At 45.5% G+C, this 16,557-nt stretch overlaps 1 protein-coding gene across 1 annotated transcript in view; it reads right to left on the reverse strand.

Moving 5' to 3' along the window:
- The window catches only part of treh (trehalase (brush-border membrane glycoprotein)), a 28,807-nt gene extending 12,252 nt beyond the window's left edge, over positions 1–16,555 (reverse strand). Inside the window, exons 1-3 of the mRNA XM_028808474.2 lie at positions 14,742–16,555; positions 14,473–14,573; positions 14,223–14,370 (exon numbers count right to left, since the gene is read on the reverse strand). Coding sequence (XP_028664307.2) covers positions 14,223–14,370; positions 14,473–14,573; positions 14,742–14,818 — 326 coding nt within the window. The 5' untranslated portion in view covers positions 14,819–16,555. The remainder of the gene's footprint in view (positions 1–14,222; positions 14,371–14,472; positions 14,574–14,741) is intronic.
- Positions 16,556–16,557: the final 2 nt, after the last annotated feature.

Consider the following 16,557-nt stretch of genomic DNA (forward strand, 5'->3'; position numbering starts at 1 on the left):
CACCACAGTGGTTGTCGTCTGCAAATTTGATGATGGTGTTGCTGTGGTCATGTGTGTACAGCGTGAAGAGCAGAGGGCTCAGCACACACCCCTGAGGAGAGCCGGTGCTGATGCTGATGGCCGAGGAGATGCGAGAGCCCACCATAACCCTTTGTGTGCGGTCTGTCAGGAAGTCTTTAATCCATAGACAGGTGGAATACGGGAGTCCCAGGGCTAGCAGCTTGCACACCAATCTGTAAGGGAGGATGGTGTTAAAAGGAGAGCTAAAATCAATAAAGAGGAGACGTGTGTAGCTCCCCTGGTGATCCAGATGGGACAGGGTAGCATGGAGAGCAGCAGCAACAGCGTCCTCAGTAGACCAGTTAGCCCTGTAAGCAAACTGGTGTGCATCAAAGGTGGGAGGGATGAAGGACATGGACAGTCTCTCAAAACACTTCATCAACACCCGGGTGAGCGCTACTGGCCAATAGTCATTCAAGCAGGTTATGGGTGATTTTTTTGGCAAAGGGAGTAAGATGGAGGATTTCAGACAGGGAGGAACTGAGGCCTGGGACAGTGACAAGTTAAAGATCTTTGTAAAGACCCCAACCAGCTGCTCTGCACAGCTCCTCAACACATGTCCAGGGACACCGTCGGGACCTGCTGCCATCCTAGGATTGACTGCCTGGAGCGAGCGTCTCACCTCGTGTTCCTCCACCCTAAGGGTAGGTGCGGTGATGTTGTTGTGAGCTGCTGCTGTGTGTGTAACAGCTGCCTCTGGTAGTTACATCTCAAAGCGAGCAAAGAAGTGGTTCAGCTCCTCTGCCATTGAGGTGTCACCTTCAGCAGCTCCATGGCTGATCCTGTGTAGCTGGTGAAGTGCTGGACTCCCTGCCAAACCTGCCTGCTGTTATTACTGTCCAGGTGCTCCTCAATCCTTACAGTACAGAGTAATGGGGATTGTGGAAGAGAAATGAAAAAAGAGAGTGCAGGCAGGGTGGAGTGGGTGGAGAAGAGTGTTAGGAGTGATTGGTGACAGACTGGTATCAGCAAGAAAGGGAAGGTCTACAGGACGGTAGTGAGACCAGCTATGTTATATGGGCTGGAGACAGTGGCACAGGAGACAGAGCTGGAGATGGCAGAGTTAAAGATGCCACGATTTGCATTGGGTGTGACGAGGATGGACAGGAATAGAAATTAGGACATTAGAGGGTCCGCTCAGGTGGGACAGTCTGAAGACAAAGTCAGAGAGGCGAGATTGCGTTGGTTTGGACATGTGCAGAGGAGAGATGCTGGGTATATTGGGAGAAGGATGATGAAGATGAAGCTGCCAGGGAAGAGGAAAAGAGGAAGGCCTAAGACAACGTTTCTCAACTTTTAAGTATCTGCAACCCGAGTTTTGATAACAGCATGGTGGCGCAGTGGGTAGCGCTGCTGCCTTGCAGTTGGGAGACCTGGGGACCTGGGTTTGCTTCCCGGGTCCTCCCTGCGTGGAGTTTGCATGTTCTCCCCGTGTCTGCGTGGGTTTCCTCCCACAGACATGCAGGTTAGGTGGATTGGCGATTCTAAATTGTGCTTGGTGTGTGGGTGTGTGTCCTGCGGTGGGTTGGCACCCTGCCCGGGATTGGTTCCTGCCCTGTGTTGGCTGGGATTGGCTCCAGCAGAGCCCCGTGACCCTGTGTTTGGATTCAGCTGGTTGGAAAATGGATGGATGGGTTTTCATAACAGTTTTAATCGCCCCCCCTAACGTTTTTTTGAAAGGAGCCCACTAATACCAATTTGTTCTTTTTAAATTAATGATATATCATAGATGCATATTTCATTATACCTACTTAACTTTTATCGACATTTATCTAACTCTATATTTATTTTTCTAGTATCAGAATGTAGTTTAAGTTAATTTCTTTTGGTTTCAATAGATGTATCTTTCATATTTTCGATTGTTGTTTTCTTTTTTTCATATCTTCGCGCCCCCCTTTTTGTTACTTCGCACCCCACAGTTTGAGAACCACTGGCTTAAGAGAAGGTTTATGGATGTGGTGAGAGAGGACATGCAGGTGATGGGTGTAACAGAACAAGATGCAGATGAGAGGAAGATACAGAAGAAGATGATCTGCTGTGGCGACCTGTAAGAACGGGAGCAGCCGAAAGAAGAAGAAGAAGAAGAAGAAGAAGGTGCTCCTCAGTCCTTCTCCTGTAGTCCCTCTTTGCATCATACGGTCACTTTTCGTTCTTCTCATATCCGTCGGTGATTTTTTTTTTTCTTTTGTGAATTGGCGTCCCATTCGGGTTTGTTATTTCACCCCTGATGCCGACATTAAAAACCCCGGTTTCTCTGAACAGCTGAATTTAAAAATACGAAGTGGCAGCATCTAAAAGGCTAACGGTGTTTGCAAAGCTTGATCTGTTTGTACGTGAGGTGCCATTTCTTTCATTATGAGAAGACTTGAATTAAAAGGGAACTTTATCGCACTGTTAACTATTTAAAAAGAATCCCTTTTTAAAACTACGATTAATGGGCTGGAACGGGTCATCAAATCGTCTCATGCGGGCAAACAGCAGATGTCTTACAGTCAATCGTTTTTAGACACGTCTCCCCAGGGGTGACATATGTATTAGAGTTCTCGCGCCTCTTGTTCTTCAACTCGATGCGCACTAAAAAAGCGCACGTCGGTCGGAAATGCGGGGCCTGATTTGCTTAAAGCAAACTGTTAAACTCGTCCTCTTTATGACTAACATTTTCGCCCCCTGACACCGCGTTTGCATAAACCATTAACCCTTCCAAAGGAAATTTTGAAACGACCAAACCCAAACCGGCTCAGAATTTGCCTAAAACCATGAATTACCCACCCGGTTGACAAGGCGGCGCAGCGCTTAGCGCGACTTTACAAGCAGCGGGTTTAGAACGATCTTACGTTTTATACAGTGAATCCGGAAAGTATTCACAGCGCATCACTTTTTCCACATTTTGTTACGTTACAGCCTTATTCCAAAATGGATTAAATTCATTTTTTTCCTCAGAATTCTACACACAACACCCCATAACGACAACGTGAAAAAAGTTTACTTGAGATTTTTGCAAATTTATTAAAAATAAAAAAATTGAGAAAGCACATGTACATAAGTATTCACAGCCTTTGCCGTGAAGCTCAAAATTGAGCTCAGGTGCATCCTGTTTCCCCTGATCATCCTTGAGATGTTTCTGCAGCTTCATTGGAGTCCACCTGTGGTAAATTCAGTTGGTTGGACATGATTTGGAAAGGCACACACCTGTCTATATAAGGTCCCACAGTTGACAGTTCATGTCAGAGAACAAACCAAGCATGAAGTCAAAGGAATTGTCTGTAGACCTCCGAGACAGGATTGTTTCGAGGCACAAATCTGGGGAAGGTTCCAGCTGCTTTGAAGGTCCCAATGAGCACAGTGGCCTCCATCATCCGTAAGTGGAAGAAGTTCGAAACCACCAGGACTCTTCCTAGAGCTGGCCGGCCATCTAAACTAGCGATCGGGGGAGAGGGGCCTTAGTCAGGGAGGTGACCAAGAACCCGATGGTCACTGTGTCAGAGCTCCAGAGGTCCTCTGTGGAGAGAGGAGAACCTTCCAGAAGGACAACCATCTCTGCAGCAATCCACCAATCAGGCCTGTATGGTAGAGTGGCTAGACGGAAGCCACTCCGTAGTAAAAGGCACATGGCAGCCCGCCTGGAGTTTGCCAAAAGGCACCTGAAGGACTCTCACACCATGAGAAAGGAAATTCTCTGGTCTGATGAGACAAAGATTGAACTCTTTGGTGTGAATGCCAGGCGTCACGTTTGGAGGAAACCAGGCACCGCTCATCACCAGGCCAATGCCATCCCTACAGTGAAGCATGGTGGTGGCAGCAAAAAAACAAAAAAGACAAAGCAGCCAGAAGTTCTCCAGGTAGCTTTTTTCCAATTACATCTGTGTGTGTTCATCATGCACTGTTTGATTTAATAAAACACTTAATAGAAAAATGTGACAGACTGAAAATGATCTGTTTTAGGCTTCAAATCATTTGGATGATATCCTAGGAAAGGAAAAAAATCTACGATATAAAAGCCTTACATTGCACAGACTAACAAGCCATAAAATTAAATAAAGGTCTGAGATTGGCAATGATTGGTTTCTAATTAAGCAATTGGGTTGAATGAAAACCTGTAGCCACTGCGGCTCACCAGGACCGACATTGCCTACCCCTGTTTTACATCTTATTGCTAATAAGGAGCAATTAAAACACTGAATGCAGCAGTTTAAGATTGAAATAAGCAATTAAGGTTGGAGAACCTTAACAAGCGAGACCACTAAAATGAAGCATTAAAATGTCACTTAAGCAATATGTGCTTCATCAGCAATAATTGAGTTCTCGTTAAGGAACTGGGTTGGAACAAAAACCTGCACATACTGTGGCACTCCAGGACCGACGTTGCCTACCCCTGGTGTAGAAGACATTAAGGGTCTTCAAAACTCGACTCGATGTTAGTTTAGAACACGGGTGTCCAACTCCGGTCCTGGAGGGCCGCAGGTTTTCATTCTAACCCATTAGTGACCCGTTTCTGCTGCTAATTACCTTCCTTTGTATGTTTTAATGAACCTGACTCAGAGCCTTTTTGTTGTTTCTTTTTCCTTATTTATAAAGCAACCAAAAAATAATGAGACCCAAAACAAACGCCACACAACCAGCTCACCTGTGCCCATCACATAATATCTGAAAATAAAGAAAGGTGAACGTCTCGGTAAGAGTGAGCTGCTCAGGTCACCAAAACATTTTCAGAGCGTTCTTTAGATAAAATGGAAAAATCAACAGTTTTGGAAATGTCTGCTGTGGCAGAACGAGAGCAGCAACAAGCCCTGGAATTAAATAATGGGCTTAATGAGAAGCCGATTCTCACTGTTAATTAAGAGATCTGTTGGACTTTGAAGTCCCAGTGGAGCTGGTCATCTGTCTGCTTTTTCACATCTCATTTCTGTTTGGCTGCCATTTAATGAAGAAACGAATCAGTGGACTGCATCCTTAAAAACAGGGATATTAAAATGAAGGGAAAAGAAGTTAATTAGCATCAAAATCTGGTTACTGGTTAGGAAAAGGGTTAGGGCTCGTTTATGCTTCACGCTCAGAACGCGTATGCGCACACATCAAGGCTGCCACGCGTTCCCAGCGTTCATTTGACGCGTCCTCTGAGCAGGTCCTCAGAAATTAACGCGACGAGTGCGCGAGGTGCAGTACCAGCAAAAAGTCGGGGGGCGCTGTGTGATAAAAGTCGGAACGTGACGTCAGAGTCTCTGTTTACTATCTACACGTGACAAAAAGTCGCTGTGAGGATCCTACGAGATCGGTGTGCGCACTTCGATGTTTGATGAATGGTTCGATGTGGTGAAGCAAAATGCTTTTACAGTCAAGCGTGGCATATTCCCGATCGTAATGACACGATACATTTTAAAAGTCTCACATACCATCTTTTGTGCCGTCTTTTTTTTCTAGGGCTTCCGCCTGACCTGACAGCAGCAATTGCCACCCAGAACACATTAAATGTATGATAGTCCAACTCTCTGCACATTTAGAATCCTTAGATTTATATCTGATATCACTTTCCCGATTAAACGCATTAAAGTATGTATATTTTACAGATAAATCGTTAGTTTCGTTTAAATAATGAATACTGTTAATAACTACATACATGGGGGTGACACGGTGGCGGAGCGGCAGCACTGCTTTGTTGCAGGGAGTCACGTCGCTGCTATTCCCTGACTGGAGGTTACGTTTTCCTGGTGGGTTTCCACAGTGGGCTCCGGTTTCCTTCCGAAGACATGCAGGTTTGGGGATGCTAAAATGACGGCAGTGAATGCGAGTGTATTCACCCTGCATTGAGCTGATGCCCCATCCAGGGATTGTTTCTGCCTCGTGCCCAATCCTTACTGGAATGGACACATCCCTGGATCGATGGATTTAATCATCAAACATCCTTTTCAGAGATATTGCAGCAAGGTATCCTCAGAATTTAATGGATGTTTCAGGCAATCCACGACACTGCAAAGCCAAATGATTTCTCACCATGATATCTCGCACTGCCACCTGGTGGAATCTTCCAGATTTACTTAAAGTACGCACGCACAGTACAACACTAGCATAGCAATAGCGTCAATTCTTTGACGTACAAACCTGGCCTTAGAATGAAAACCTGCAGCCACTGCGGCCCTCGAGGCCCGGAGTTCACTCTTCTAAACCAGGGGTCTTGAAGTGGGTAGGGCTGGTGAGCATAGTGGGGCTGAATGGCCTCTTCTCGTACTAAACGGTACCTGACAGAGCGTAGGAACGGTAGGAGGTCCTGGAGGGCCACATTGGCTGCAGGCTTTGGTCCAAACGTTGTTGCTTAATTTAATATGATGACTTGTGTTTTAATTCTGCAATGGCAGGTCATTAATCCATTGTCGATTCTTTTTTCCTTTTTAATGATATCATCTAAGTCATTTGAAGCCTAAAGCGGCCATTTTCAAGTAAGTTTCAGTCCTTCACTTTCCTTTTTTATTAAACCCAGCCCTGCCCATGAAGCCACAGCAGTGTACATGGACACAAGTTAGATGGAGAACTGCTGGCTCCTTTGCATCTTATTGCTAATAAGAAACCATTAAAAACTGTGAATGCAGCTGCTAAAGACTAAAATAAGCAATTAAGGGTGGGGAACCTGAACGAGCGAGACCACCAAAATGAAGCAGCGAATGGTCACTGGAACAATAAGTGCTTCATCAGTAATAACTGCCATCTCATGAAGCAATGATGTTGGAACAAAAATGTGCAGCCACCGCGGGCCTCCAGGACTGATGTTGCCCACCTCTCCGCTTGAGCTGGCGGGGTCCCTATTGTGGTCTGGCCCCAGGTTTCTCTGTGTACTCACAGACCTACTGTCCAAAGGCAAGCAATATAGGATTTAGAGGACAGGGACTGATTGGGGGTCGTGGGGGGGGGGGCGCTGCCTGCCCCTGCTGCTCCAGTAAGTTAAGTAATTCCAGAATGCAGGAAGGATAATAAAATGTGACATAAAACTGGAAACAGTGTGCCACTTGTGAGTACAACACCCGCCAAGTTGAAGACCCTCTTTGTTTAAAGTGCTCCTGGTCATACTCTGTACTCTGCATAAATTTATCATCTACTAATTTTTAAATATAGAGCTTTTCTCACTTCTCAAAGGGCATTAGTGAGGGGGGAGCCACTCCAAACACTACTAATGTGTAGCATGCCCCTGCATGATGTGACGGCTGCCATTTTTGTGCCAGTCTGCTCACTACGTATTAACTGTTAGGTGGTGAAGTGGTAAGACAGCCAATTGAAGCCAGGACCGGATTAGGGGGTTGCACTGACTAGGCTGAGGCGGGCAGTTTAGCCAGGACATGGGCATACCCCCCTACTCTTTACAAAAGGATGCCCAGGGAACTTTAATGAGCACAGAGTCAAGCCATCAGTTTTACATCTCCTCTGAAGGATGGTGCCATATTTACAGCATGGTGTCCCTATCATTGCAGGGGGGCATTGGGACATTCAGACCCTCAGGGTAAACACCCCCTGCTAGCCTTTGCTCCGATCCAAGTCCTGGCTGAGCCCAAACACTCTTAGCTTCAGGTGGATGTGGTATGGCAACTTTTACACTCTAATGGGCTCCTGCCTTCTAATGATACAGATAAGACCCCTGAATTAGTTCCACCCCCTACAATGGACGGGCCATCTCCATCCATTGCACCACCTTATGGGGTGGAGTGGTGGCTCTGAGGCTAAGGATCTGCGCTGGTATCCAGAAGGTTGCCGGTTCGAATCCCCGTCACTGCCCAAAAGAGATCCTACTCTGCTGGGCCCTTGAGCAAGACCCTTAACCTGTAATTGCTCCAGGGGCGCTGTACAATGGCTGACCCTGCGCTCTGACCCCAAGGGGTATGCGAAAACTAACAACTTTCTAATACGAGAAATCGTATAAGACGAAATAAAGAACAAAAACAAAAACCTCTGAAGGTTCAAATGAATGCTCTCATCTCAGTACCAGTCTGCCACCCACTGCTATCCTATCGCCATTTTTAGCAGATGGTGCCAGACACGGCTCCAAGTTTCAGTTAACCCCAAGCTTACTAAATTTACCAAAAATAAAATCGTTTATATGGAAAAAGTCGCCCCCCCCCCCCCTTCAGAACTTCCACGAGTTGGCACAGTTTTAACACTTTACCCAAAATCGGAGTAGATCAAGGGCAGAACGGCGTGAGCAGATTTTCCTTATAAAAATGTTTATCAACGGAACAAATTCAAGCACCACTGCAGCTGCCATCCTAAATAAAATAAGGGCCAGTGCACTATAAACGTCACTTATTTTGACCCTCGCCATCAGAATCTCGATGCCAGGACAAAGATTAAACAAGCCGAAACTGGCATTGCCAGAAAAAGTGTGGATCTCTCACACTCCTTAAAGAGCTAAATTCAATTTCCAAGGCTCGGGGACTCGCCAGGCCCACAGGGACAGCCATGATCTCCAAGTGGAAAACACTGAACCGGAGGAGAGACTTCAGGACTCTTTGAAAAATATTTGGGCCTTGGCACAAAGGAGCAAAGCATAAGCCACAGCTAAAAGCACCGATGGACACTTCAAGCCTTGTGGTGTCTGGGGGGAGACAACAGTGAGTGTGTTGGACAGCACAGGTTCCATCACATGCAGCAGTGGCCGTTTCTTTGTATTGTCACTGCTCTGTGGTTTAAGATTTAATTTTATTCTCTGTCTTATCATTCAGAGCTGTCTGAAATATGTATTTTTGTAACTGTACATTGGACCACCAGTCACACACGATGGAGACCGTGCAATGAAACAGGAATGCTCAGCTACTGCAGGAGTCGCTACAATTGAAGTCTTTGGGAGAACATCTGGTGGCCCACCTTTAGTTTGAGGCCAAACACAAGAGCAGCTTAAGAAGAAGCAAAACAAATATTACAGATGGCATCGGCGAGGTCATAAGCAGGGTCTAAAAACGGTGGTCTCCTGGTCATGGAAGCCCACCGGTTTCCATTCTAACCCTTCTCTTAGTGACGTGGTTGTGCGGCTACTTAATTCCTTTTGCATTCATTTTAAGTGACTTGCTTTTTTTAAGATTTGTTCCCCTGAATTGCTTCAGTTCTTTCCTTAAACAGAAATGGAAATGTGAAGTGAGTAAGCCAACTAAGTCAGGTCCTCAAACTCCAACCCATTTCACTCCAACCAGTCACTTAATTGACTTATTTTTTAAGATTTATTCTCTTGAATTTCTTCATTATTCTTCTGAATTGCTTCCTGTGAAGTGAGGGAGACAACAGAAGACCAACTAAGTCAGGGCCTCAAACTCCAACCAATTCCTTAATCAGGCGGCGAGTCTTATTGTTAATTAAACTCGTTCTTTAATTCCATGACTTGTTGCTGCTCTCATTGTGCAATAGCAGACATTTCTGATTTTCTCTTTTCTAAGAGCACTGGTCAAATGTTTAGGGGACCCGAGGAGACCAACCTTCATGAGACCTTCATTCTTTATTTTCAGATATTGGATGATAGAAAATGAGCCCAAACAACTGGTGTCTCTCATATTATTGCTGGGCTGCTAATTAAGGTAAAAAACAAGGAGTTTGAGTCTTCAAAAGCAGGTCAGTTAAAATTAATTCAGAAGAAGTTAATTAGCTGCAGGAACAGGTCACTGATTAAGGAAAGGGTGAGAATGAAAACCTACAGCCACTGCAGACCACCACGACCAGAGTTAGAGACCACTGCTCTGAAAGCAGCACTAAATGAGTGAAAAAACCTTTATAGGAGGTCTGAAAATTAAAAGTAGTTTGACAAGCAGCGTACAAGGAAATCTGCACGCCCCTCACCTTGCGAGATGAAAGTTTAACACTAAATTCCAAAAGGCAGTTGCCCACTGATGGGGCAACCAGTTAGCATGGGGAAGGAGGCAGTTACAGTAACTTTCACCCAAGGCCATGGGTAGGGAACTGTTCAATCATTAAAGCAGAGTTGAATGAAGTCAGAAGTTTCCACACACTTAGGGGTGAATTCTTTAAAACTCGTTTGCTAAGCCCTCCTAACAAACTACTTTTGGCACATCATTTCAGACGTTTGCTTTGCGCAGGGCTAAAGCCATTTATTTCATCAATGTTCGCAGAGCTCAACCTATTTCACTTTTTATTGACAATGTCACAATTCCAGTGTGTCACAAGTTGACATCCACTTTGGCACCTGTGCCTGTAAACACTTTGGGAAAATTCCAGAAAATGTCAGGCCTTCGGGTAATTCAACAATTCGTTTCTGCTCACCAGTTAGCCTACTTGGAGTCAACATGTGGATAGATTTTAAGGACGACCATGAAAACTCCTGGCCTCCCTGCTTGACATAATGAGAAAGTCAACAGAGATCGGCCAAAGCCTTGTGGACCTCCACACGTCTCCTTCATTCTTGGGAACAATTTCCAACTATCTGAAGGCTTCATGTTCATCTGTACAAACAATAATATGCAAGTATAAACAACCACAGGGCCACCCAGCTATTGTAACACTCAGGTTAGAGACTCGCTGTGTCTCATAGAGAAGAATGGACTTTGGCACAAAAAGTGCAAATCCCAGAACAGCAGCAAAACAACTTGAAGATGCTGGGAGGACATGGGTAGACCACCGTAAAATGAGAACCTGAAAGGAGCTCACAAGGAAGAAGCCACTGCTCCAAAAGCACTGCAAAAAAGCCAGACTGTAGTTTCCATTGGGACAAGCAGACAAAGATCTGACCTTCTGGTCTGATGAATCCATGGTTGAATTGTTTGGCCATAATGACCATCACTGTGTTTGGAGGAGAAAGGGTGAGGCTTGCAAGCAAAAGCACCAGCTGAACTGTCAAGCATTGGGATGGGAGCATCACAAAATAGATATCTTCATCATTTCCCTTCCTTTATGATGCTATACTGGAGCGACCTCTCAAGAGCCCAAGAAGGAAGCTGAAGCTCAGTCACAAAATGGCTCTTCCAAAAGGACAAAGATCAAGAGCAACCCTCCAAAGTGGTGCCAAAATGGCTTAAGGACAAGGACCTGGCACAGCCATCACAGAGCTCTGGCCGATTGAACTGAAAGCGCATGTGAGCGAGGAGGACTACAGGCCTGTCCCAGTTACACCAGTTCTGGCTGGAATGATGGGCCAAAATTCCAACAACTTCTTGTAAGAATGAAGGTGACCAGAAACGTTTAGCTCAAGTTAAATCATTTAAAGGCAAAGCTACCAAATATGAACAAAAGTAGATGTCAACTTGTGACGCACTGGCATCGTGATACAGTTAATAAGTGAAATAGGCGGTGGTCTCTCAACATTTTCGATAAAGACTTTAGTCCTGCACAAAGCAGAGGTCTTAAACAATATGCCAAATGTAGAGTTTGTCAGCATAAAATAGTTGGAAGGCTTATACAGTGAGGTTTAAAGAATTTGCTCCAAGCCTATGGAAACTTCAGACTTCAACTGTATTAGTTCATTCAGGCCAAATACTAGTAAAGATATAAAAGCAGTCAATGGGAAGTATTTCCAATATTACAAAAAATGAGGAAGGGGCAAACACTTTTTCACAGTACTATTACATCACAGTAGTCAAGGCAGTTCTCTCAGCATCAGGCCAGAATTAGGACCACTCAAGGAGGACCGGTAGTCCAAGGGGCTCCAAGAGAAGTCCGCTTTGGTTCGACTGGCTGTACCAATTCATATTAAAAAGTTACAGTTTTAGGGTCCCAAATTTACTAGCGACCTCATCTCACCCTTAACGTCTTCAAGACCCGGTCGAAGATGACAATCTGATTGATTAGGGGTAGAGGTTGGTGGTTTTCCCTACCGACAGTCATCATGGAGCAGGGCTGACCACTTGAACTGCCTGCAGTGATCCATCGTGACAGAATTTGCAAACTGTATGCAACAGCGAGCCTCTGCCTTGTGCGACACTAAAGGCAACAAGGCACCACCCAAATTTAAGAATCTATGGATTTGAGAGCAATCCAGTAAGCAAAGCATTAAACAAATGAAGGACTAATAAAGAGCACCGCCCAAGGCCTTTGCGTTTATCACTTGTGTCCCTACCACGACAGGCACAGAACTCGCACATTAATCCTGCAGGTTTTCCTTCAGCACAGTAAGAACCAATGGATGCGACGCCAATGCAGTTTACCCCGGGCTGCAAAATAGTCACAAAAATAGAGGGACAGGAGCATGAAAACACAGCCAGCAGCCCACCACAAGAAAAGATAACTATGGTCTATGGGCAAAGGGCTAATATCACCAATCCTAGTTCTTCTCATCCACATTACCCTCAACGGCACTTGCAGAAATTCTCATACGGGTGTATAGAGTCGGAGGCAAAGAGTCAAGTGGGCAACTTAGTTTTGCAGAATTTGTCTGCAGCTCAACATCAGCAAAAACGAGGAAACCCGATTATTGCATCAAATAGCCAATAGGCTCAGCTCAGTATGCAAAGAGGAGATGTGGTTACACTGCTACAAGTACCCAGGAGGTTCACAGCAGGGACGGGCTGCATTGCTCCAACACATACAGTAGAACTGAAAAGAATGGGCATCACCGACTGTGCTCCTGTAATATGGGCTAGGGGCCTCATTTACATCTTCTTTAACACTAGGTGACAGTTTAAAAAAAAAAAAAAAAAGTTGTGTGCTGGTCCAGCAAATCCATGTGTTTTTAGAGGGCAGGCCCAATTATGGGATGCACTCTTGCACAACTACAGGTATGGTGGAAGAGGGAATGAGGGGGGAGAAAAGCAGTTTGTCATTGTGAACAAAGCTGTCCATCCACTGCCACACTAATCCAGAGTCCGATCAGCCTCACCAGGTCTCCCCTTTACCATCTTCGGTTAAATTAAACTTTGTTTTTGGTAGTTATGGTGTGTATTTGACAAAGGCTGTTGTATTTTAAAAAAAACAAAAACATTCACCCTACAACAGAATGTGAGCCCAATGCGCTTTTCACTGGGTATGCATCTCCAAGCTTTGGGGCTCAAACCCCTTTCTCCTGGCACAACCCATGTAGTTAGTACCACGTGTCAATATGAAGGTTGCCCACACAAATACGTGTGCTGGGGTACTAGCCTCTACCCTGATCCTGTAAAGGACCTAACACCCTGGGCTGTTGGAGTAGTTCACAATCCCATACAGGACAGACGGGTAAAGAACCACCACAACAAAAGGCCAACATGAACAGATGGAGACACTGCTTCCTACCTACTTTTGTGAAAGTTCAAGATGGCTGTTCAGAAATGGCAGCTCACTGGATTAGATATTAGTAAAGTTATTGCTTTCTCATTACTCAAACCACTTATCTGCTGCATCTGCACAGCTCAGCACCAGGGCTGGTTGCTCTTTGCACTGCTCACATCAAAAAAGCCCTTTATAACTCCACCCTAACAACTTTGCTACGAATCGCTCCTGATCTTGACCGGACCACTGTCCAATTTTCCTAGTCTATTACATCCACCTCCTTTACCTGCATGTCCATTCAACTGAAGATTCCCATCCATTAGTGCTGGTGTTGTATCAATAAATCATGAGCTGCTCAATTTAAAAACAAACACTGTATATGAATGCTGAAGCTTTGCAGGACACACTTGCATAGCCTGTGCTCTTCCTCTCTCCTAGAACACCAAGACCACCAACAAGAGAGACTGTAAAGAGCACAGATTCATAAGAGGCTGCTACAAGACCACATAAAACCTGATCAACCTCACCAGGGTGAGTGCACAATGTTGTAAGAGCCACAACTTTCACGCACCCCAATACACAAACTACCTTCATGCCTTAGCTAACCATCATGAAGTGCTTTTGTAATTATAATTTCCCAATTAACACATCCATTTGGACAATTTAGTCTATTGGGTAAAAGGCCAACTGCCAGTTCAGTAGTTTCTGTACAAGGAAAAGTTGCCCCTAACTGGACGCCTTTTTCGTGTGTACCACTCCGCAAGTAGCTTGAGCAGCAGTACAAGTGTCCACCCTCTAAACCTTCACAAGCGTCAGCCACTGGAACTAAAAGAGACCGCACAGACAGAGGTACATTTAAAGCCAAAATAAAGAGGCTGGAAAATTAAAGAGAATTACAAGTTTGCTCAAGATCAGGTCACACATTTTACATACAAGTGGCAGCAGCAATGCTGTACTGAATTATTTCTCCCAATGGCACATCCAGGGAAGCACATGCCACTCACTCAGCTTGCCAGTCATCTGGCATCCAGGGCTCAAATTCCTGGCCAGGGGCATCAAAGTACAAGTTGACAAACTCCTGCAGCTGGTTATAGGACAGGGCAGCATCTGGCACCAAGCGTGTCCAGTTTTGAAAAGCAGATACCACCTCCTCTGTGGAAAACAATGAAGGACAGTAAGTGTCAGCACAGATATGTGCAGGCCCACACACTCCTGCATTTTTCAAGACCTTTGTACTCGGGCTCTTGGACTCACCAGGGGACACACACAGCTTCATGTCCACAAAGTATTTATCATCTGTAAAGAGCTTGGCCATCTGCACCTGCTTGAGCAGCTCACCGGTACAGTACACCTGACTGGAGTATGAAGATGGAATGTGTCAGGGCAGGTATTGGCCTAGGACTCTGGCATGAAACCTGAAAGGGGGTGCATGCACTTGAGTCACCTACCACCCTCCCAATCCATCAATCCCTTGACCTCACAAACTGGAATCCACCTCACACAGCCAAACAGTTAATCCCTACCTGTCACAAGCCGGGGGCAATCCATGAGTGACCAGAGCCCAACTCAGCCAGCACACACAGCACAGTAGCCAGCACATACCGGTGTCGTCTTTCAAAATATTAAGTACGTATTATCAGCATTTCCCTTCCGGAAATCAAAGTCCATGGGTGGAGGGGAGTGGCAGCACAACATGGAGTGGTGGGGGGTTTGCACAAGGAAAGAAACAAAACAGGCTGGATTCCAGTGAGCCTTTATTTCGTCAAACACAAGAAGTGCAGTCATTGTTCTGTCACAGCAAGATGTTCACAAGCATTTTCTTTATAAACACAAACAAAGGCAGGCTACTGCCAGTACCAGTGACACTGCCCACCTCACTGGAGTATTAGCCAATTATGTTGCAATTAAGGACCAGCCAATTCTTACTAAAGGCAATTTGCACTCTGATAAAGGGGCAGAGAGGAAAACAATTAAAAAAAAAAAAAACAAAAAAAACAAAATGCAGTGGGGGGCCACTAGGAGAATCCTGGCCGGCTCCAGTCCGTCCAGGACCCACCCCTGCTGCCCCCTGTATAACATACCTGCTGGAGCCTTTTTTCCAAGCAGTTCTGCTACACAAGAAGAATGAGATGTGTCAAGACGTAGTAGTGTCAAGAAAGACGGGGGTAAGATGTTGCCATCTCATTCTTCACAACTGAGCTACTGTATTTGTGTGTTTAGTTCACATAAAGCCAATTACAGGGGGAGCAGTCAAAACTTTTAAAATTTCAGTGGGGCAGAGCAGAAAAGTCTTGACTGATGGCAAGGTGCGCTTGGCCAGTGGGGGGGAAAAAATACTTTTGGGTAAGGGGAAAGGCCTAGACCCAACCCATTCACATTAGCCAAAGTGCTATATTTAAAATAAAAAAAAAAAAACAAAACAAAAAACCAAAACAAAACAAAAAAAAAAAAAACAAAAAAACAACATCTTACCCCCGGGGGTCTACAACCACAGCCAGTCGCATCTTCAGAGAGGCTGGCACCCCATGAAGGCAAGGGTGCCAGCATTTCTGCAGATATTGAACACCCATCCCCTTTCATCCCACCCACCACACAAACAAACAAACAAAGCCCCACCCACAACCAGGGCAATAAAGCTCCAACTCCCTCATGTCCCGTGATCGGACCCTTCCCAACAATATTTACAATCAACATTATGTTAAGGAGTCCCAAACATCCCCCGCCATAGGTACACTGCAGTACAGAACTAATTTACTCGTATCATCCCGATGAGATTTAAATAAGTCAGCGTGTTTGTGTGCAGCAAGTTTGTAAACTTCAAAAGGAAAAAAGCGCGTAACAAAAATACAGTGGGCACCACAGGCTACAAACTGGGCAGCCTGGCTCCCTGCAGAGTCCACACACGCTGCTCTTAAGTCGGGCCCCCAATTCCTCTCATACGGTTGCCTGTAGACCAGGCCAATCTGCAAGCACGCTGTGAGGGCTGAGGTCATGGCCCCACTGGCAGCATGGCTCATACTCCCCCACGAGACCCCACAGCAGGGAAGCATGGCTCATGATACACAGTGGAAGCAAACGTCACCAGCCCTCACAGCCACAATTCCACACCCATCCCACCCACCCACCCCCCCACAACTATTTACAAAGTTTACACTGGTTATTCAATGGGGAAGAGAAGGAAGCGCAGCCACTCGGCTCTGCGGGAGCAGGGAGAGTGGTGGGGAAATAGGATCTAAACATGGAACTTCTCTTGCTTCTTAAGGCACTTGATGCAAAGAGTTAAAACCAAATGTGGTTGGGGAGGGGGGACAGGCAAGAAAAAAAAAAAAAAAAAAAAAA

The sequence above is a fragment of the Erpetoichthys calabaricus genome, chromosome 9 (genome assembly GCF_900747795.2).
Source record: "Erpetoichthys calabaricus chromosome 9, fErpCal1.3, whole genome shotgun sequence".
NCBI lineage: Eukaryota > Metazoa > Chordata > Cladistia > Polypteriformes > Polypteridae > Erpetoichthys > Erpetoichthys calabaricus.